This window comes from Chiloscyllium plagiosum, chromosome 5 (genome assembly GCF_004010195.1).
Source record: "Chiloscyllium plagiosum isolate BGI_BamShark_2017 chromosome 5, ASM401019v2, whole genome shotgun sequence".
Lineage (NCBI taxonomy): Eukaryota > Metazoa > Chordata > Chondrichthyes > Orectolobiformes > Hemiscylliidae > Chiloscyllium > Chiloscyllium plagiosum.
The window spans coordinates 80,655,965-80,678,376 of NC_057714.1; the positions used below are offsets into that span (position 1 = coordinate 80,655,965).

Sequence of the window (22,412 nt, forward strand, 5' to 3'; positions counted from 1 at the left end):
TGACAGGCCTCCAGTCTGAAAAAGAACCCTCCTCTACCACCCTCTGTCTTCTACCTTTGAGCCAGTTCTGTATCCAAATGGCTAGTTCTCCCTCTATTCCATGAGATCTAACCTTGCTAATCAGTCTCCCATGGGGAACCTTGTCGAACACCTTACTTATAGATCATATTTACAGCTCTGCCCTCCTAATCCTCTTTGTTACTTCCTCAAAAAACTCAAATCAAGTTTGTGAGACATGATTTCCCATGCACAAAGCCATGTTGACGATCCCTAATCTGCCCTTGCCTTTCCAAATGCATGTACATCCTGTTCCTTCCGGATTCCCTCCAACAACTTGCCCACAACCGAGGTCAGGCTCGCTGGTCTATAGTTCCCTGGCTTGACTTTACCACCCTTCTTAAACAGTGGCACCATGTTTGTAAACCTCTATAAGGTCACCCCTCAGTCTCCGCTCCAGGGAAAACAGCCCCAGCCTGTTCAAGCTTCTCTCTATCGCTCATATCCTCCAACCCTGGTAACATCTTTGTAAATCCTTTCTGAACCCTCACCTGTGACTATCAATAATACAAATATCTCAGTAAGAGGCCCAGCAATCACTTCTCTAGCTTCCCACAGAGTTCTAGGGTACACCTGATCAGGTTCTGGGGTTTTATCCACCTTTATGCGTTTCAAGACATCCAGTACTTCCTCCTCTGTAATATGGACATTTTTCAAGATGTCACCATCTATTTCCCTACAGTCTATATCTTCTATATCCTTTTCCACAATAAATACTGATGCAAAATACTCATTTAGTATCTTCCCCCAATTTCTGCAGCTCCACACAAAGGCAGCCTTGCTGATCTTTGAGGGGCCCTATTCTCTCCCTTGTTCACCTTTTTTACTTAATGTATTTGTAAAAACCCTTTGGATTCTCCTTAATTCTATTTGCCAAAACCATCTCATGTCCTCTTTTTGCCCTCCTGATTTCCCTCTTAAGTATACTCCCACTTCCTTTATACTCTTCTAAGGATTCACTCAATCTATCTTGTCTATACCTTACATATACGTTCTTCTTTTTCTTAACCAAATCCTTAATTTCTTTAGTCATCCAGCATTCCCTACACCTACCAGCCTTTCCTTTCACCCTAACAGGAATATACTTTCTCTGGATTCTCGTTATCTCACTTCTGAAGGCTTCGTATTTTCCAGCTGTCCCTTTACCTGTGAACATCTGCCCCCAATCAGCTTTCAAACGTTCTTGCCTAATACTGTCAACATTGGTCTTTTTCCAATTTAGAACTTCAATTTTTAGATCTGGTCTATCCTTTTCCATCATAATTCTATTAGATTTAAAATAATGGTCACTGGCCCCCACTGACACCTCAGTCACCTGCCCTGCCTTAAAGCATTAAATTAAGTGGTGGTAGGTATAGGACAGATGTTAGGAGTAGGTTCTTTACTCAGCGAGTCGTGAGTTCATGGAATGCACAGCCAGCAGCAGTGGTGGACTCTCCCTCTTTGTGGGCATTTAAGCGGGCATTGGATAGGCATATGGACGATAGTGGGCTAGTGTAGGTTAGGTGGGCTTGGATTGGCGCAACATCGAGGGCCAAAGGGCCTGTACTGCGCTGTATTCTTCTATGTTCTATTTCCCAAGAGTAGGTCAAGTTTTGCACCTTCTCTAGTAATTGGTAGAATTGCTAGAAATGAATCAATTTGGTCTAATAGTCATCGTGAGAACTTGCTGCAGAGTGACCAAGTTTAGGAATTGCATATTCTAGAAAGTAAATGTTTTTTTAGAAGAGATGGACAAACTGGAAAAGGATGATGGGTGGACTTAATGATAGTGAATGGGATAATGACAGTGGGGAGAAAGGATCTTTGATCAGGAAATTAAGTAGGAGAATCATTTTGATTGACACTAAACAAAATGGGGCAGAAACTTGATGGTTATTGTTCAGACATTTGTGACAGATACTGTTCTACACCACAGATTTTATCAGGAAATTAGGGGCACATATAATACGGATAATACAACAATCATGGGGGTGGGGGTATTTAAATTCTCAAACTAGGCCAACCAAATATGCAGAAATAGAAATGGGTTTTTGAGATCTGTTTCTGGGATCTTGCTCTGGAGCAGGAAAGTGTGCAATACTAGAGCCAAAATTAGAAAGGTTTAATTAATTATCTTGTTGTGAAGGGGCCTCCAGGAAATGTGAATATGGTCCGAATTTTGCATTGAGTGGAAACTGCAGAGGCATTAGTCATAATCTTTCAGCCTTCCTTAATCTCAGGTGCCAGAAGACAGGAAGATTGTGAGCATCACACCTCTATTTAAAAGAAGGTTGTAAGGATAGGCTTAGTGATTACAGACATAAAAGTTTAACTTGCATAGTGGGAAAGCTTTTAGAAACAATTATTTGGGATACAATTAATAGTCACCTGGAGAAAGGTGATTAGGAAGAGCAAGCATGAATTTCTCAAGGTGCAATGGTGTATAACTAACTTGCTGTAGGTTTTTTAAGAGGTAAGAGTGTTGATGAGGACATGGTTGTTGATATGGTCTTTCTGAAGATGTGTGGCATAATATTGAGCAACAGACTTGTGTTACAACACAGGGTAAACACCCCCACCCCCACCCCGCTAATTTAAACGAGTAACACAGAAAAGATTTGTCCCATGCAGTAATCTGAAATTCGAGAGGCCAAGAACTATTTAAAGTAAAAATTTAACAACTTTGTTTCTTAAAGTATAACACAATAATTAACAACCAACTTTTTATAACTCCTTCCTCTAACCTATCTTTTACTTTCTCATCTATAATACTGGTGCGATAAAACCCCCGAGTAAGATTTACCAAAATTCAAATTTCAAAACCAGGCAGCTGTCGAATCTTCGTTTTCTATCTTCCTCTGTAGGTTTTCTTCTTCTTAGGATTTCTGTTTCACTGTTTGTTGACAGATAAATGTATCTTTAAGAGAGCTGATTTTCCGGGCAGTCGGCTTGGCAGTTCTCCCTGAACTGTTCACGTTTTCCTGGTCTTTTACCCCCAAAGCATCGAATTGTTATTGGTTTTTAATATTGTCAGTATATTAAATTCAAACTTGTTTGGAGTTTTGGATTTTTGGGGGTATAATTTAAATTGTTCGAATTGGAATTTATTTTTGTCTCCAGGCTACCAACTACACGCTGCTGGACCAAAAGGTTACATTGTATCTTGTTCAGAATACTTGATGCTGTCAGGTTGTTCTGCTAGCTTTCAACTCTCTTAAAGGTACAGTACACTTCTATACCTTCATAAACACGTGAGAAAAATGAGAAGCCATGGAATAAAGGGACAGTTGCAAAATGAATACAAGATTCGCTGATTAATAGGAAGCCAAGTAATGGCCAATGGATATTTTTTGAGCTGAAGAAAGGTTTGTAGTGGAGTTCCCCAGGGAGTGGCATTGAATCTGTTGCTACTCCTGCGATTATATGAATGATCTAGATCTTGGTAAGCAGGGAACAACTTCAAAGTTTCTAAATTATAGAAAACTTAGAAGCATTATAAACTGAGAGAAGAACAGTGTGGAATTCCTCCAAACTTACCTAAGTTCTTTTGAAGTGGGTGGATAGGTATCAGATGAACGTCAATGCCAATGAGTGTGCTATGATGGGTTTTGATAGGAAGAACATGGGCAAATAATACAAAATAAGAGATACAGTTCTGAAGAGGGTGATGGAGCACGGAGATCTGGCTATATTTTAAGGATGGCATGGGGGTGGGGTGGGGGGCGCGAATGTAATGGTGGTATCTATTTGGGAATGAGATGAGGAAAATATTCTTCACTGAAAGGGTTGGAACTCTCAGAATTCTCTACCACAAAGTTTGCCAACCATGGATATTCTCAATCCACTCAAGTAGGCTCTTTTTAAAAAAAAAATGGACCGGCTTTTCTCCCAATACTTGGCAATCTTTGCACACACTCTCAACTTGCAAGTTCATTTGTGTTCTTTTTGAGTGTTGGTATTTTATATTAAACAATGCGAAATTTACATATTTTCACTTTAAGGGTATTTAATAAGCATTGTATTGTTATACTGAGTAATAGACCAAAAATCAATAAAGCTTTGTATTTATTTTGCATCACTCATGAATTTGGGATGTCCAAAACCACTCTACAGCTGATGGAATGCTCTTAAAGATTATAATGAGGGCAATGGGCAATCAATTTTGTATAATTTTTTTTAAAAATTGATACTTGGGATGTAGGTATCATTTCAGGGTTTGTATTTACTACCCATATTACTGCCATAGTCCTGGGGTGCAGGGATATCCTCTCAATCAATTTGTGAAGGAAGTGTCAGGATTTTGACCGTGATGGAGAAAGAACAATAAGATTCTAAATCCACATGTGTGAATTGGAGGAGAACCTGCAGGTATTATAAGAGTAGAAATTTATTGTCACATGTATTTTTAAATAAAACTTTTCACTGTATTTTTCAGGTTGTCACACCATGACATCTATATTAATGACAGAAGTCATACACTATGGAAGACAAGTAAAATTAGGGCAAAGTTCATGACTGTTTAGTTAACAGTTCCTGGGCTCGGGGAAAGCCGATTTAAAGAATGATGGGATACCCTGAAGATGCAGTTGGGATGAGACTGCCACTCCAGGCTACAGGAAGCTAATTGCAGGGCAGCAGAAACCTCTTCTTTCCCCATTCAACAGTCCTCCAGCTGTTGCTGCCAGTCACAGTCTGTCCCTTTCACCGATGCTTCTGCTCCTTCAGGTGTCCGGGCCTAGCTGCAGATCTGCAGCCTCAACCCAACCTGAGAGTCAGGGCTGGGTGACTAAGCAGAGGACCTGCTCCTCACTCAATGGGATACCCAGGGCTGGGGTGGAGCAGTGTACTGGTACTGGTATTGCTGCTGCTACTGCTGGATGTCCTCTCCTTTACCGCTGATGATGGTGTTTCCATGTATCTGCAGCCCTTGTTGTTCTAGGTGGTAGAGGTTATGGATTTGGAAGGTGCTGTTGAAGGAGTCCATGTCTTCCACCATGAATATGTTCTTCCAATACAGAAATTTGAATTCTGGAAAGTAATTGTTCAACTCACAGTACTGATCCTTTTAAGTGTCCTCTGTGGCCCAGTGCAATCCACAGGGTGTCTGAGGTGCACTCTTTCAGATAAGACATAACACTGAGACCCTAGCTGCTGCTCTTGGGCACTGTTTTGAAGAAGAGCAAGGAAACTATCCCCAGTGACTTGGTTACTATCTATCCTGGAATCAACATGATAGGGCCAGTCATCATGTCACCTCCATTAGAGCTTTGAGCCAATTGTGGACAGAAAGCTGAATTCCTGAGATGAGGAGAGAGGAATTGCTTTGATATCAAGTTTACTTTTGACAGTAAGGCATGATGAAGCTCTAGCCGACGGAGTTAGTAGGAATCGGATGGAAAATCCTTACTGGTTGGAGACACAGGAAGATGATTATGGCTGCTGGAGTTCAATCATGTTAGTTCAAGGAGTTGGTCAGTGTAGTGTCCTAGGCCCAACCATCTTCAACTGCTACATCAATGACCTTCCCTCCATCATAAGATCAGAAGTACAATCATCAGTAAATATTGTTATTATTTCAGCACTATTTACTACTTCTCAAAGACTGAAATAGCTCATGTCCACGTGCAGCAAGACCTAGACAATATCCAGACGTAGACTGATAATAGCAAATAATATTCATGCTACACAAGTGTCTGACAATGACTGTCTCCATCAAGAGAAAATCTTATCATTGGCATTAGCAGTACTGCAACCCCCACTATTAGTAATCTGGGACCTACCATTTGAGCAGAAGCTGAACTGGATCGCTCGTATAAATGCACTGACTACAAGAAGGAACAGGTCAGAGGCAAGAAGTTCTGCAACAAGTAACTCACCACCTGTCTCCCCTAATGCCTGTCCACCAACTACAAGGCACAAGACAGCAGTATGAAAGAATACTCTACATTCGTCTACACGAGTGCAGCTGCAACAATAATCAAGACGCTTGAAAGCATCCAGGGTACAACCGACTGTGTGTTTCTTCTACAAAGCCATAAAAAAAACTTAAGTTTTAATTGTATTATGTAATAATATGTTTTCCTCTGTTCTTTTGAAGATTTTGGGCTGTGATGTAATGCAATAGTACAGCTGTTTAATTAAAACTATATGCAAATCATTATTTTGGAACTCTACATATAAATGGGAAATACTGATGCTTCAATACGCCACGTTCAACATTCACTTCTACCTCCTGAGGTACGTGGCAGCTGTGTGTACCACCTAGAAGATGCATTGCAGGAATTGCCTTCCACAGCTCCTTCCAAGCTTTGACCTCTACCACCTCAGAAGAATAATGGAAACCGATTCATGGGAACACCATCACTTTGAAGTTGCACACGATCTTGACTTGGACTTCCAAAGGACACTGGCCTTGCTAGTATTGCCTACACAGTATCAACAAATTTTAAAATGGATAACACTAAGCAATTCTTTTAAATTTAACAATAGTTAAAACCCTTAGGTAATGGTTTCCAGTAAAGCAAACATAGTGTAAAAGCTATGTCGTTGTGGTCTCTGCACATCTTGTTTTACAATTGCATTACGCTTTTTGACTACCAGAAATATGTACAACATTACTACTGCACTCTGTCTACTGAACTGATGTTCAGTTGGTAGCATCCTCAACTGAGTCAGAAGTCTGCACATTCAAGTCTTATTCCATTGAGCACAGAAGTATGGACTGACGTGTGCTAGGTGCTTCGCTGTCAGAGGAGCCATCTTTCAGATGAAATTTCAAACCTAAGTCCACTTGTGTCAACGTGAAGAATGTCATGGCAGCTCCTCAAAGACATGCAAGGGAATTAGCCCAGTGTCGTAGTCAATGATCATCTTTAATCAGCATTAGTGCTTTAAAAGAAATCAGTCTGATCATTGTTGCACTGTAGCTTGTGGGTATTTGCTGTGATGCTTCTTTGTGTATTATAACATTGGCTAGAAAGCACTGTGGAATGTCTAAGCTCCAAGAATTAGTTTGTTGAACTGTGACTGGCTTGTTTTTGTTCTTTCAATGAGGAAAGGATACTAAGCATGAAACTTAACTGTCGATTCAAAGTAATCTAATGAGCTCATCTGGGTGTAAAACGGGTTTTAAATCTTGGTTTGAGCAAGTATTTATTCAGCAGGAGGTTAGTATGCAGCAGAGAAAACAATTTACTTCTGCACTCCAGGGCACAGCAAGGTGTATGATCACAGGCTGAGGCTTACTACAATCACCAACTGTTTGCTGAAAAAGTCTATAAATGCATGTGGTGATACACACTGCCTTTAACTTCACATATTTCATGTGACTTAAGCTTGACATTGGGAAGATGTTTGTATCTATTCTAATGGGTTGTACGTACTTCTCTACCCCACAAATTGTGCCAATCTGCATAGAATTGTACACATTTATTTTGTCTCGTTCTCCAGAATATGGTGTTGGGCATGAGCTCCTACCAATGTGCTTAAGTAATGAAGCACTTTAAGAAATTAGTGGCAAAGAGCAATTCTTCACATTGATTTATTTGAACATTTTTGAGGGAGGTGCTTTAAATGATGTTGGACCCTCCCACTGGATCATGAGCAGGCATTAGGAGCTCACTAAAGGCAAAAATTAGGACTGCACATGCTAGAATCAGAGTCTAGATTAGAGTGGTGCTGGAAAAGCACAGCAGCATCCAAAGAGAAGGAAAATCGATGTTTTGGGGAGGTGCTTTAAATGATGTTGGACCCTCCCACTGGATCATGAGCAGGCATTAGGAGCTCACTAAAGGCAAAAATTAGGACTGCAGATGCTAGAATCAGAGTCTAGATTAGAGTGGTGCTGGAAAAGCACAGCAGGCCAGGCAGCATCCGAAGAGAAGGAAAATCGATGTTTTGGGCAAAAGCCCTTCAATAGGAGAGATAAATGGGAAGGAGGTAGGCTAGGGAGAAGGTAACTAAGAGTGCAATAGGTGGATGGAGGTGGGGATGAAGATGATAGGTTGGAGAGGAGGGTGGAGCAGATAGATGGGAAGGAAGATTGGCAGGTAGGACCGGTCATGAGGATGGTGCTGAGCTGGCAGGTTGGCTCACTGTAAAGGCAAGTGTCAACAAAGTGACAGCTGTTGGGGAATCAGCCTTCCCGTGCCTTAATATTGCCCCTCCTTGGTATCTTTCCTTGAATGCAAATGCATCTTGACATTTACAGAATCTGATTAATTGACCAGTTGAAGTAGTTTCCTAGACTGTCAGTACCAATTAAAATAGTTGGAATCATGTGAACATTTTAAGTTTCATTAAGTCTACCTATCATTTAACATGCTTACAAGTTCTTGTGATGAAATTATTCAGGATAACTAAACTAGCTTCCAATATAATTTCTGCCAGGTATTCTATTTCATGTAATTATAAAGGTTAAAATACCAATGTACGTAATCAGTGTGGTTTCCTTTCTCTGACTAACATTACAAGATTTAGTAATATAATTTCTATATTTGGTAATGAGCTTGAAGTAACACCACCGTTTTCAAATGTTCGGTTCATTTAGATTTGAGCATATCCTATTCAGCTTGAGAGACCGGGTCTTAAAACTCCACAAAGCCCTGATAACCTTTTAAGTTTTAATGATACAATGTAATATGTTTTTCTTCTGTTCTTTTGAAGATTTGGTGCAATGAAATAGTACAACTGTATATTAAAACTGTATGTAAATCATTGTTTTGCAATTCTACATGAAAGCACCAGTGCTTTTGTGCAATCAGTTACTTTTGTGTTAATGAGCTAAACCCTGACTTAAAAAAGGGTTCAGAAGTGGTTTTGAAATCAAACCACCAAAAAAGTGCTGTTTTGGCTGGTTATGAAAGCATCTGTTAAAATAGATGCAAATACTGCGAAAACATGAAGGCAAATGCAATTCAGCGTCCAAGCTAGGAGAAGAATATATTTTCTGTAGGCTATAATCATTTGTAATTTGCTGAAATTTAATATTTCTTGTTTGGCATAACTGCCTCCTGTACCTGTCGAACATAACCATGGGAATGATAGTTCATACAGAAGGTCTTTCCACTGTTGCCAAAAGGGATTGAGGTTAGAGACAAAAAACTGCAGATGCTGGAATCCAAGGTAGACGAGCAGGATGCTGGAAGAACACAGTAAGCCAGGCAGCATCAGGAGGTGGAGAAGTCAATGTTCCGCTCAAGTCCTTGAAAAGGGTTACACGTGAAATGTTAACTTTTCCATCTCCTGATGCTACCTGACTTGCTGTGTTCTTCCAGTCTCCTGCTTATCCAAAAAGGGGAATATAAGCAACGTTGTATTTTACATGTTCATCCTGTGAATTAATTTTCACAAATTTGATTATTCTTAACATTGATTGCAAACGATGCTATTTAAAATGCGGAGCTCTCCCACGTCCAAGTACCAACACGATCAAAGGCACGCAAATGCTATAATGAGTTAATTGTTACTTTGAAATGTATATTTTTACTGTTGTTCTTTTGTCAGAAAATGTAATTTGTGTCTGTAGCTAACAAAATGAAATGGGGAAAAGATGGATTGAAATACATTTTTTAAGCCATTAATCCATGAATCTTGATGGTTCACCTTTTTGCTGAGGTATTTGTATGTGCTTCAATTGCCATTAAGTTTTCCTGTCATCTCGTTTTAGAAAAAAATTGGAGTATGTGTCAATGAGCGAACAACACTTTTAAGTATCATAGGTGAATGATACATAAGAACTGTGATTCAAGAATTATGGTTAATTTGTCATGTGGATTAAACACTTTAAGTTATTACTGAATTCCCTGACATGACTTTTTAGTGAATCAGAGGATAGTTTAAATCAAGAAGCTGTTAAAGTCACAGCATCACTGATATGCTCCTCTGAATTAGAAAAGGTGAATTCAGTGCTAAAAAGCAGGATTCTAGAGTTGCTGCTTTAGTGTTTGGGAATCTTCTCATATAATTTTGATTTTATTTTTGGCTAACTTGTAAATGTGCTCCTGATTGCTATTTGAGGAAGCTCCTGTGCTGCCTCCCCCATTGACTATGAATGAGCAAACATGGAGCCCATGTTTGCTTCAAGTTTTTCACAAGCCGTAACAGAGGTAAATTGGAGGAAATTGAGGAATTTGCTATTTGAACACTGACCTATGCATTGACTTCTGGAGCAATTAAGCAAATCTGGGTATGGTTGGCATTGGGGTGTGATTTGTAAGGATAGCTTAGTGTTTAGTACCACTGGGACAGAATCTGAAGTATTACTAGAGGACTTTTGTGATGTGACTGTTTTCTTTTGTGGGAGGTGAAATCTTGTTGTTTGGCAGCAGTAGGCAAGGGGGTGATGTCTCAGGAAATTGGAGTGATGGATGTTGGATGGATGGGTTTCAACAGCATTGCAGGAAGATGTTTGGGCACAGTAACATTGGAGGGAACCTGGTGTCAGCAGTAATGTGGAGAGACCTAAATGAATGACCGCGTATATAAATGATTGGGCCATGGGGAGGGGGCAAACCTTGTGGTAAGTACTAGGGTTGGACAGTTATGGACATTTGAGATGTAGCATCTGATTAAATTGTATTTGATAGAGAAAAATAAATTGAGGCTGGGAGAATTTGGTGCAGGGTTGCTGAGGATACTAGACAGTGTGGGTTTTGTTTTTAATGCCCTTTATGTTGCAACATTCATGGTGTCCCCAATCAATGGTTGAGGCCCATAGCCAGTTTAACAAATATTTTTAAATGTTTCTGATACTTCCTGTAACTTCAGAAATTTCCTTATATTATGTTCTGCTTTAATTTTCTCACATTATGTTGGGCAGCTGTGCAACTAGGTAAATGTTGCATCCTGCTTGCTGCAGGTCATACTGAAATATGACCAGGCTTCAAATCTGCATCCATTCGTACTGTATGTTACAAGAATAGCTGTGTGTCATATAACCCTTCAACACCTCTCTTCTTTTGAATAAAATCTCTCAGCCATACAATGGAAAAAAGATTATTTCAAGCTAAATTATGTATTTTCTTTTATTTCAGATGCAAAGGGAGATGGTTCACACAAAAGATGCTCCTCCATCCTTTCGACACCATGGGCCTCTTCCTCATGGACCACCAAGTTCACCACCAATACCTCAATCAATGCCACCGTCTCCATCTAGAATTCCATATAATGGAGGGAGAACCATACCTATGCCAGGCAGTGCCACTGTTCCCAGGGACAGACTGTCCAATATGCCACCATCAAGGTCCATCTCCCCCAGCCCAAGTGCCATCTTGGAAAGAAGAGATGTGAAACCAGATGAGGATTTAAGCGGTAAAAATGTTGCCCTTTTCAGAAATGAAGGTCTGTATGCTGATCCTTATATGTATCTTGATGGGCGAATGAGTATTGCTTCATCCAGCACTGGAATTCCTGGGGATGTCCCAGACCATATCCTATATCACCGCCCTTCATTGAGGTCTGGCAATACATATCCAAGCACCAATGTGCAGGCTGACCTAATGGAGCAGTCGCTATATAGAATAAAGCCAAGAAAATATTCTGACAGTTATATTCCGTCAATTGTCTCCAAAACACCCCCACCTTCTCCTCAGAAGATCAGTGAAATGCGAATCATGGATATTCATGGACAGAGTTCCCATCTGAGTCATCCTGTTCAACTTGATAGGTCCTGTTCCATACGGAGCTCCCTTAGGAAGGATTCTGGGACATCTATAGCTATGGAAGCAGCAGCTATCAAGGCGCGCAGTGCTGCTTCCTCGCCCTCTGTTTCAGACGTCATCCCATTTTCAGCTGACAAGCAAATGTCTGGGTACAGCAGCACTTCTGCAACACCGAATGACCCAGAAACCAGGTAAGGGGGAACAGATAAATGATTGCAGATAAGCTGTTCAAGCTGATGACTGCTGTGATTCGGTAAATTTCATGCTTGCAGATGTATTGTGAAATAATAAACTAACAAAACAAGTTAGTTTTTCTTTACTACTGTGATTCAAGTTTAAGTAAATTTATTAATACTAAGCATGTTTTGTCAACCTTACTGAATTCAGAAGACACAGACTAAATGATGGCAATGTAATCCTGAGCCTTGAGTTGACTGTTATCAAGGTGAAAAGTTGCGGTGTTAGAGTAGTTGGCAAGCTGGTTACAAAAAAAAATTGGGTTTAAAATTAGTTATTCGAATTAGCAAGTATAATATAGGATGTATCTGTATCAAATGGACTACAGCTAGGGATGAAAAATAAATGCTGGCATTGCCCACATCCCATGGATTAATTGATTTTAAAAATCGGCATTTCATGTGGATTGGTGATTTGACTATTTTTACATAAATGATTTGTACTTGGGTTTCATAAATATAGTTTTAATATTTGTGAATGACACCAAATTAGAGGGGCATGGTCAATATTGAGGAAAACTGAAACAAAAAGCAATATATTTGTAAGTGTTCAGAATGGGCAAATGAATTTCAATGTAAACAAGTGTGGGATAATATGTTTCAGTGGGAAGAAAAGAAGGCTATGCCTTGCTGTCAGTTTCTAGGGTGGAGGGCAAAGAATCTAGGAATACACATTCGCAAATAGTTCTTTCAAAATCCCTGACTGACTATAAAATGCAAGCAAAACACTTGGGTTTATTTATTGTTGCCTGCCTCTGAGGGACAATTGTATACACATGCACGAAGATATAGCAGAGACACTTAGATCTGTATAAAACACAATTAATTTATTAAGTACTTAAATAAATAACACACTTTTAACTGCCAGAGATATCTCAACCACTGTCTTTCACCACCCTGATTTTTGTAACTAACCCCAAATGTTATTATCCGGGAGAGTTGGCAGGCTGGCCAGGCTGGAACTCTGCTCGACTGTCTTTACCATACCTCCTGACATATGGGGTACTTGCAGCGTTAATCTTTGAAGTTTTGCTGAACAATCAGGGATTTTCTGGGTTGCTTTGTACACCAGTGTCTGTGCCATGTGACTAGTTCTGAATATTTTGTCCAAATGCATGCTTTATTTAGTAGAAACAGCAGTTACTGATTACCTGTAGTTTTAACTCCTAACAGACCTGAATGACTGAGCATAATTCCACCCACAACTCAGTGTAAAGCCTCTTATCAGTTCCTGTTATCTTTAGCCTTATCCAATATTATAAATAAATTTTTGGTCAAACCTTGATTAAACTAAGATTGGAACTTTCTATTGTAGAGCGTGTGCCTAGTGTTGTGTACTGTCTCTGATCACCAAATTGTTTAATTGTAGCATTACACCTTCATCTTCCAGATCAGAAGAAGCAAATAATTACCAAGAACCTTTATCCAAATCATAATGTACAGTGAAACTTTGTGACGTGTAATTACTTTGAAAGTCAGAACACTGACTAGATCACATTGTGTACAGTTTGGGTGGTTTGTACTTTTTACTTTAACTACTTTTAATAGACAAAAGTGCTAAGCAAACAATTTAACTTATTTCTATCATAAAGTATTATTTATTTTATCTTGGTGTAATGGTTTGGGATGGGGTAACAAACTGCCCACTGATCTCCATCAGTGGTGGTCCTGTCAACCACTTGAACCATGTGACGAAAACACTTTGGCGACGACTCAGTAATTTTTCTTCATGTAGATTCAACAGCACCATCAACACGTAGCTATCCTCAGGGAGAGTGCATCATAACATTCTTCTTGGCCACTGACATGTTCTGGTTACAATCTCTACCATATGCAGTTCAGTCACATTGATGTGACTTAATCTTGAGAATTAGCGAAATTGGCAACATCATTATGGATGTTGTAACAAAGCCAAAATTCCCTGACATGCATTCTCATCATTGCTGTACCTTCTCTCATCTCATCAAAGGTAGTAGACCTTGCATACTGCTCAGGCTCTCTGATCTGTGAACTGTAGACTTAAGACTTAAGTCATGTTGGATGGAAGGAACTTACCATTTTAAGAGACATCTTCAAGACTGATGGGGTGAGATTTGCAATTATCCAACAGGAGCAATATATTTATTGAAGGCAAAATTTTCTTTGGCACAATATTCCCTTCAGAAAGAGAACCATTTTTGATAGAGTGCCCTTGAAATTTAGGTGTTCTTATCGAAGTTTAGTAGTTTGGGCCTGAACTAATTAGAGGTTAGAAGAATGGGAGGTGACCTTGTTGAAGTTTACAAAATGCTTAGGAGACTTAACATAGTTGCAAAACAGTTGTTTTCCCTTGTGGGAGAATTTAGGATCTCAGGAAGGGGTTGCCCATTTATGACCAAAATAAAGAGGGATTTCTTCTCTCACATGGTGGTGGCTCTGTGGAATTCTTTATTGAAGCGGACTTAGAAGCTAGGGCATTAGTATATTCAAGGCTAAGGTTAGAAATCTTTAATCAGTAAAGGAATCGAGCGTAGTGGGGAAAAGTTAGGCAAGCAGAGCTGGGGATAATCAGATCAGGCATGATTTCATTGAATGGCAGACCAGATTTGATGGGCTGAATGGCCTTCTACTCTTCCTGTATCTTATGGTCCTATCCTCCTCTTGTGAAATGTCCATTCTCTGTGACATGTGTTTCCCAAAAAAGGCTGTTTGGTTAACATTGTAAATTTGTTCGTTATGTAACCACCTTTAATAGCTGTCCTCAAATTAGTTTTTGTTTTGGATGGCCATCAAATCAAAAAGAGTCTGCCACTTGTTTTGATCTTTGATGCAAAAATCCAAGAATCTTGCCATGATATTGTTCTTCCTGCTTATAGGCGACTCACCTTGCCAGCATTTAAAAAGTGTAACACTTGGCACTCTTCTTGATTTTGTGAATATTGCCATGGATTGTTTTAACTCTCCATGGGGTAGTGTGTTAACTATTCATTTTCCTGCTTCAAAACATGTTAAAACTGAGAGGATAATGGTTTTTCTTGATCTTTTTGTTTGAAGCACCTGGTTCATTGGGCATTTCTGGCTTATGTTCAAAAGTAATTGTAACACTAAATCAAGTGTGGGTTTAGGGCTTTGAAATACCTCCTCGGTCTTTCCTGCTGTCTCACTTACTTTAAAATGGTTCCTGTGGTTCACCTGCTGCAAACAAGTACTGTTATTTATCACTCAACCAAGCACCGAGACAAGGAAAGCAAATTTGTTTCATCTGTGTGCAACCCACAATCCAAATCAGTGTCAGTGAAGAAGGGTGAATCAAAGAGGTAGACTTCTTGCCTGCAGAAAATTCTTTTGAGAACAGAAGGTTCCTTGATTACATAATTGAATCATAAGGCCTGGTGTTGCCGGTGTAATCATTTGGTCTGACCTTGCTATCATTCCTGATGATGCACACACAACCTGGAAACGGCAGATGTTAAGAGAGGGAATGTGATCTGAATTGGGGATGTGGAACATAAAAAATACAATGTTAAATCAAAACTGCATGCGGTTGTGGAACTTTAAATGAAGGTTACTGTAGTTGAGATAGTAGCTATGAGGGAAAGTACACTAATGTTGTAACAATATCCCAGAGTTCATCATCTTTATTTAACTCTGGACAAATTCTACTGCATTTCATGAGGATAAATTTAAATAAAGCATTAACATCTCTAAATGCAACTGTGCACTTAGTGAGGGAGAAAGGGATGAAGATAAACATACCAAGCTGATAAATTATTTTCTCTCTTTTGTGTCTTGATATTGTACCAGGAAGAAAACACTCAGGCCAAGTGTAAGTCACTGCTGGCTGAGATTTAAATGCTGATACTGCAATGTGCAGGTTCATAAAAGCCTCTGTTCCTACTTCTCTGAAGTCTGTTGAAAGAAATAATGGTGATGGCAAGTTTCAAGTATGCACAAAAATAGCTCAGGAGATTAATAACCATGCTCATAAATGTTCACTGAGAGAAAGCCATTTAATAGCTCGTTAATCATAAGTGACAGTCTAGCCAGTATAAATGTTCTATCAATGTTGCTTCAACTACTTAATGTATTTGTGTGCTATAAACTTTTCCATATGAAAATCCATAACAGCATCTTCTAAAATAAATTGGGAAATCTCTTGCATACTTCAGAAGAGAATGAAGTATAAAATATTCAGCAATCTAAACGATGAACTCATGGCCTCATAAGACTTTATTTTAGTATTGTTTCAAATTCTTGGTTAAAGATGTTTGAATTTAACTCGGACGATCATGTGGAGAATTGCATGCAAGTGCTCAACTGAAAAATTGTTTAAACTATATATTCATTGGATTTGATGGGCTGCAAGCTTCACTGAACTAGATCTTTTAAGTTTTCCCAATGGTTGCTTCAGTGAATTGATCCTGTACATAGCTGAGTTACAGACCAATGCACTCCAAAACAGTCATTGGATTTCAGCAAGCAGAAACACGTGGATTCCTCCTCCACCCTACCTGCCTTTGTTTATTCAACAGTTCAGGGACACGGAGTCAATTGGTAGTACCATCACCATTGTTGTAGAATAAATGAAATAACTTGGCAAAGATCAGGGTACAAACATGAGGCTTTCTTTGTCTACACACCATGTAGTCACTGTGTCTTCAATATAATAGAATCCCTACACTGTGGAGTGTTTCTCAACATGTAAGTAAGTGATAAATGCAATATTATATGTTCTAATGATTGAGGTAAAAGAAGGCAATGACACTGTGGTCCCAATTCAAATAAATGTTCCAGTTAAAGGACGTGAAGAAGCTTTCAGTACTGTAAAGGTGATTTAGTGCAAGCCATTGATGAGACCAACATGCTGAGTTGTATCAGGTTTTTGTTTGTTTCTTCTATTCTTGGATGGAATATGGACATCAGTGGTAAGGCCAATGTTTGTTGCCTTTCCTTAATTGCTTTTGACTTAACTGACTTGCTAGGCCATTGCAGAAGGCAGCTAAAAGTTTACTAGTCAACCACATTACAAAGAAGATGGAATCGCATGTAGGCTAAACCAGATAAGGTCAGTTTTTTTTCCCTTATGGATATTAAGTGGACGGGTTTTCGCAAAAGTCAATGATAGCTTTGATTATTTTTATTCAACCTAGTGTGAGATGTTGTAACTCCTCTTATCAGGTGGGACTTGAACCTCACCCTCCTGACTCAGAGAGGGTCAGTACTACTACACTGCAAGCACCTCCTTGACAGTATTCTCATGGTCACCGATATTGAGACTTGTTTTCAATTCTAGATTGTAGTAATTGAATTTCAATTCGATCAGCTGCTGTGGGATTTGAACACGTTTCCAGAGCAATTAGCCTGGGCCTTGATACTATCCCAGTGACATTATCATTCCACTTCCATTTCTCCTTTTGCTGTGTTAATGCAATCTAATGGTGAGATTCTATGAGGGAATTTTCTGCTCCTTTGCGATAACTTGAAAAATATACAAAATCACTGAACAGACGTATTTTGCATTCTAGACCTGTACCTTTTGGCATTTGTGGAACAGAACCATTGATAGTTGAGGCATGGTCCAAACCTCCAAACTATCCCCCAGCAGTGTCAAGAGGAACATACTTAGATGTATGATTAGTCTTCATTCCCAAGTTAAGACTAAATTTTCTTTGTCATCTTTGATAAATTTGACTGTTTCCATTTGTAATGGATTTGAGTTCCTTCATTTTGTATTAGCAATTTCTGATTCTCTCTCAGCTTTTATTTTCTTGTTTAGTGAATGTGATCTGAGGAGTCATGACCTTTGCTGACTACCCAGAATAATAGTACCCAAAAGATTGTTCAGTTGATCAACTTTTCCTTCATCTTGAAGTCAGCACAATATTGAGTCAAACCATAGGAGGAACCAGGCAGGTTTTATGTTTTGTGCAGTATAATCGTAGCTGTATTAAAATGATGGGTGTGTCTTGTTTCCCAAATTGCATTTTGTTTTATCCTTTTATTTTCATCTTAGTCTTTTTTTGAAAATAATTTTACTTCCTTGAACTAAAAGTTTTTAATAATCCATGACATACTTGGAGAACTTGAGTAAGTGGTGAGCATGTCTCTGCATAAACCATTGTCTGGTGAGCAATAAATGTTCATTGCATATGATCAGGCAATTACCAATGATATATATTGTAATTCCGATACAAGGTCCTGGAGTTTAATCCAACCATAGTTAGTAGGAGGGAGTTAGATTAAGTGCATAGAGTGCAAAAAAAATTAATCTGCTACCTGGATGTTTTTGATGGAGGCAACTTAGATCGAGCTCCCACAATGTAGTTAGCAGTCAGATGTAGAGAATGAGTATTACTGAAAAGGCACATTTTTATCTCTCTCACTGCAGGATGATTTGATAAACATTTTCTCCTTCTGAAGAAGTATCACTGGACTCTAAACGATAAGTTTGTTTCCTTTCCACAGACCTAGGAGAAAGTGAGGACTGCAGATGCTGGAGATCAGAGCTGAAAAATGTGTTGCTGGAAAAGCGCAGCAGGTCAGGCCGCATCCAAGGAGCAGGAGAATCGATGTTTTGGGCATAAGCCCTTCTTCAAGCTTATGCTCGAAATGTCGATTCTCCTGCTCCTTGGATGCTGCCTGACCAGCTGCACTTTTCCAACAACACATTTTTCAGCTCTTTCCACAGGCCTGTTTAGTTTTTCTAGCAATTTGTTTTTGCAATACTATAGAGACATGGGTTCGAATCCCACCATGGCAGATTGTGAATTTATATTCAACAAAAATAAATTCAGGAAGTAAGAGTCTAATTCTGACTATAATATGATTGTCAGAAAACCTATCTGGTTCACTTGTGACCTTATAGACAGAAGCTGCCTGCCTTACCTAGTCTGCTCTGCATTGCACTCCAGACCCACTGCTATGAGGTTTACAGTTAATTGCCCCAGGCAATTAGGGATGGGCAATAAATGCTGGCCTAGCCAGTGAAGCCATCATCCAATGAATCAATAAAAACAAAATTAGAAAAGTATTAATTCTTGGTTATTAGACTAAACAAAACTGGGTAGGATGTTTAATATTTCTGCTCTTTGAAAATGTGATTTTTTTAAATTCACTCGTGGAATGTGGGTATCATTGGCTGGGCCAGTATTCATTGTCAGTTGCCCTTGAGAAGTTGGTGAGTTGCTGACTTGAACAATTGCAATCCATTTGGTGGAGGTATACTTCTCAGTGCCATTAGGGAGGCAGTTCCAAGGTTTTGATTGAGCAGACTATAGACCTGAACACCACCTGATATGGAAGTGTATGTTCCTGTTTTATCTTTCCGTAATGTTTATTGTCGTAAATGCCTATAAAAGAATCTGGATTTGTCAATTATCTTTGCATCTTGCAGTAAACCACCAATTTTCTCCATCTGTCAAAGGCATTAAACTCACTCAAAATCACTTCCCAGAGTTAAAATTAATCTTGACCAGCCAAAGTGTACAAAATTCTATTATAGAACAGTATAAACCATCAGACCAATGTCCCACAGGTGGGCCGTTTCCACATGATTGGATTTCCCTGGGATAGACTTGATTTATATGATGATTTTGGAAGTATGAAAGGCCTATTACTTTCAAGCTGTGATTGGATTTTCTTATATATGACCCATCTCCATCATCCTAATTGCCATTGGAATGATAATACTTTTTTCAACTATCATTTTTTAAAGTAACACCTGTATAGAGATTTTTATGTTTAAATATTGATTGACCTTTGCTGCTCAAACTTTTTCTCCTTACTGTTGCCTATCATGTATGTAACAGCTTTCCCAATCGAGTTACCTCATGTATTTTTGCTACGTTTTGCGAAAATATTCATGCAATGAACTGACTACTGTTTGTACTCTGAATTGTTTGAGTTGCTTCTTTCAACAAAGTTACAAACCCAGTGCTTTTATCAACCAGTTAGACTTGTAGAACTATTTTTACTCCAAGCACTACCTATCATATTAATACCATCAGTACCAGCACTCAAAAGGGAAATGCTACTAACCTTAAGGCAGCTAGAGGTATGGAAGGTGATGGCCTAATTGCATTATCACTGGATATTAGCCCACAGACCCCAAGTAATATTGTAGGGACCTGGATTTGAATCCCTCCTCCTCAGATGGTGGAATTAAGAATTGAATGACCTTGAAATCATTTGTCAATTGTCAGAAAAGCCTGTCTGGTCACTCATGCCCTTCAGGAAGGAAGTTGTCATCCTTCTCTGGTCTGACTTGCATGTGCCTTCAAATCCACAGTTGACTCTTAATTGCCCTCTGTGCAATTAGGGATGGGCAATAAATGTTGACTTAACTGATACCACCCTCAATCAATGAATGAATAAATAAATAATGCGGATTTACTCGATTGTCTACATCTTAACAGGCTTTTGTTAAAATATATAAAGGCAATGAGCTTTACTTGTTCAGGGTATCACATCATCATTCTGAATCTTCATGTTTAAAATATGGCTTGTTACTCAAACTTATTATTCAAAATTGTAATGTAAATATATATTTGTGGGATAGGTCTTTTCATAGACTGTAGTCTCAAATGGGTATCATACTTATTTAACTGTTGTACTGTTAGTACTGAACTGAATCATGGTTTTCTTTTTAGGGAGCGAATGAAGGCTATGGAGAAGCAGATTGCTAGTTTGACTGGTCTTGTTCAGTCTGCGCTTTTCAAAGGGGGTAATAATGCCAAAGAAGTTCCTGGGTAAGAAAATGGAGTGATTTTGTACATCTTGCTGTTTATGTAATGATTTCCACGCCTTAAAGAATTGTGACAATTGTATGTTGACGTAAAATAAAATTGATATATCAATTTATGTCCATTTTTCTGCTTCAGTGAGAAGATAAAAGCTACACCACTTAGCAGTTCTGAGGCACAAGGTATTTGTTCTTCATTCTGCAATATTTAAAGCTACACTGTTTTCAAAAATGTTTGTAATGTTGTATAGGTATTGTTAAACATGAATAAATGCATTGTTGTGCATTCCCACATTCGGCACCCAATGAAAACCTGACTGGTTAAAATTTTCAGCTAATAATTTTAATGCAGGAGATGAACATGATCAAATACAAACAAAAACAGAAAATGCTGAAAATACGGAATAGGACTGGCAGCAGGGAGAAATATTGTTAGTATTTCAGGTTGACAACAGTCATTGGAATATCTTCTAACACTTGTTCATAATCATTGAATAAATCATCAAAGCTTCTTGGAGCCTTCCAAACTGTAAACACTACCACCTGGGCAAAGGCAATTGATACGTGGGAATATCATCTCTTGCAAGTTCCCCTCCAAAGCCACACCATCTTGACTTTGAACTATATCATCATTCCTTCACTATTATTGAATCAAAGCAGGCCAAGAAATTGGCTCATCACCACCCTCTCCAGGGCTTCTCCAGTGACATCCACATCCCATGAACAAATATGAATGAAATATTCAACTATTTTGTCTAAACCTCCAGAGCTGGGTGACATGGTTTTAGTTTAATGTAACATTTGAGAATTATTGATGTAATAATCTGGTACTCCCGTTGGTACTGTATTGAAGCATTAGGCTGAATTCTGTGCTGAAAATCCTAAAAGAATTTCAAGTGTAACTAACTGAGTGAACTTGACAGTAGTTATCAAAACATCATGCACAATTGTGCAGGTTAGGTATGTTCTTCCAGTTGGGCAAGGAAACTGGATAAAAAGATTTGGTCGCTTAATAAAAAATATATACACACCCATCAAAACCATAGAACATAGGAGCAGGAGTAGATCATTTGCTTTGATTCAGTGTCATCATGGCTAATCACTCAACATGTTCTAATTTTGTCCTCGTTCCTTTTTATCCCTCATCTCTAACAGTCTCAAGCATCTCTGCAAGACCTCCCATCCTGGAAATGGGCTACCTCCAAGGTTTTAAAGAAAATAAAATTAAGATTGTATGTTGCAGAGATGCTTTTGCACTGTTTGTGTGAAATTGCTTTTTTTCTTAGTTTGAGCATCAGTTTTTATTGAAGTGTCTCGGAATTTGACCAGGACAAAGTCTAGGTTATTTCCATGACATTGAAATCAGCCCAAATGTCATTGTTTGTTCACCCTGTTTGACGCTGCAGCACAATTAGTAAACGTGCAGATGACGGTAACTGAAAATTTAATAAAATACAACATAAATTACTGTCTTGTTTTTCTGGCTTGGGATGAAAGTATTGCTAATTTAATTCCAGAATTTAATATTGTCCAAAGTTTGGTTGCACTTGGCACTTTGTTTTAATTTATTTATAGGAAGAACGCTGACCTATTGTATACGTGTTTGTTGCCAAGTTTCCAATATCCTTTACATTTAGTTACTAAGATCCATAGATATATGTTTACTTGTAAACTTTTTTCCCATGGGAAAACTAAGAATCTGCAGCTACAACATTGTCGTGAGACGTGGTGATCCTTGGCCCCACAAATGGAGCAAAA

The 22,412-nt window shown here is 38.8% G+C and overlaps 1 protein-coding gene across 7 annotated transcripts in view; it reads left to right on the top strand.

Annotated features, from left to right (window-relative positions):
* Positions 1-22,412, top strand: part of LOC122550039 (sickle tail protein-like) — a 710,262-nt gene that overhangs the window by 585,084 nt on the left and 102,766 nt on the right. For all 7 annotated transcript variants that reach the window (XM_043690462.1, XM_043690463.1, XM_043690464.1 and 4 more), the window contains 3 exons: positions 11,073-11,890; positions 20,563-20,661; positions 20,794-20,837. In XM_043690462.1, coding sequence (XP_043546397.1) covers positions 11,073-11,890; positions 20,563-20,661; positions 20,794-20,837 — 961 coding nt within the window. The remainder of the gene's footprint in view (positions 1-11,072; positions 11,891-20,562; positions 20,662-20,793; positions 20,838-22,412) is intronic.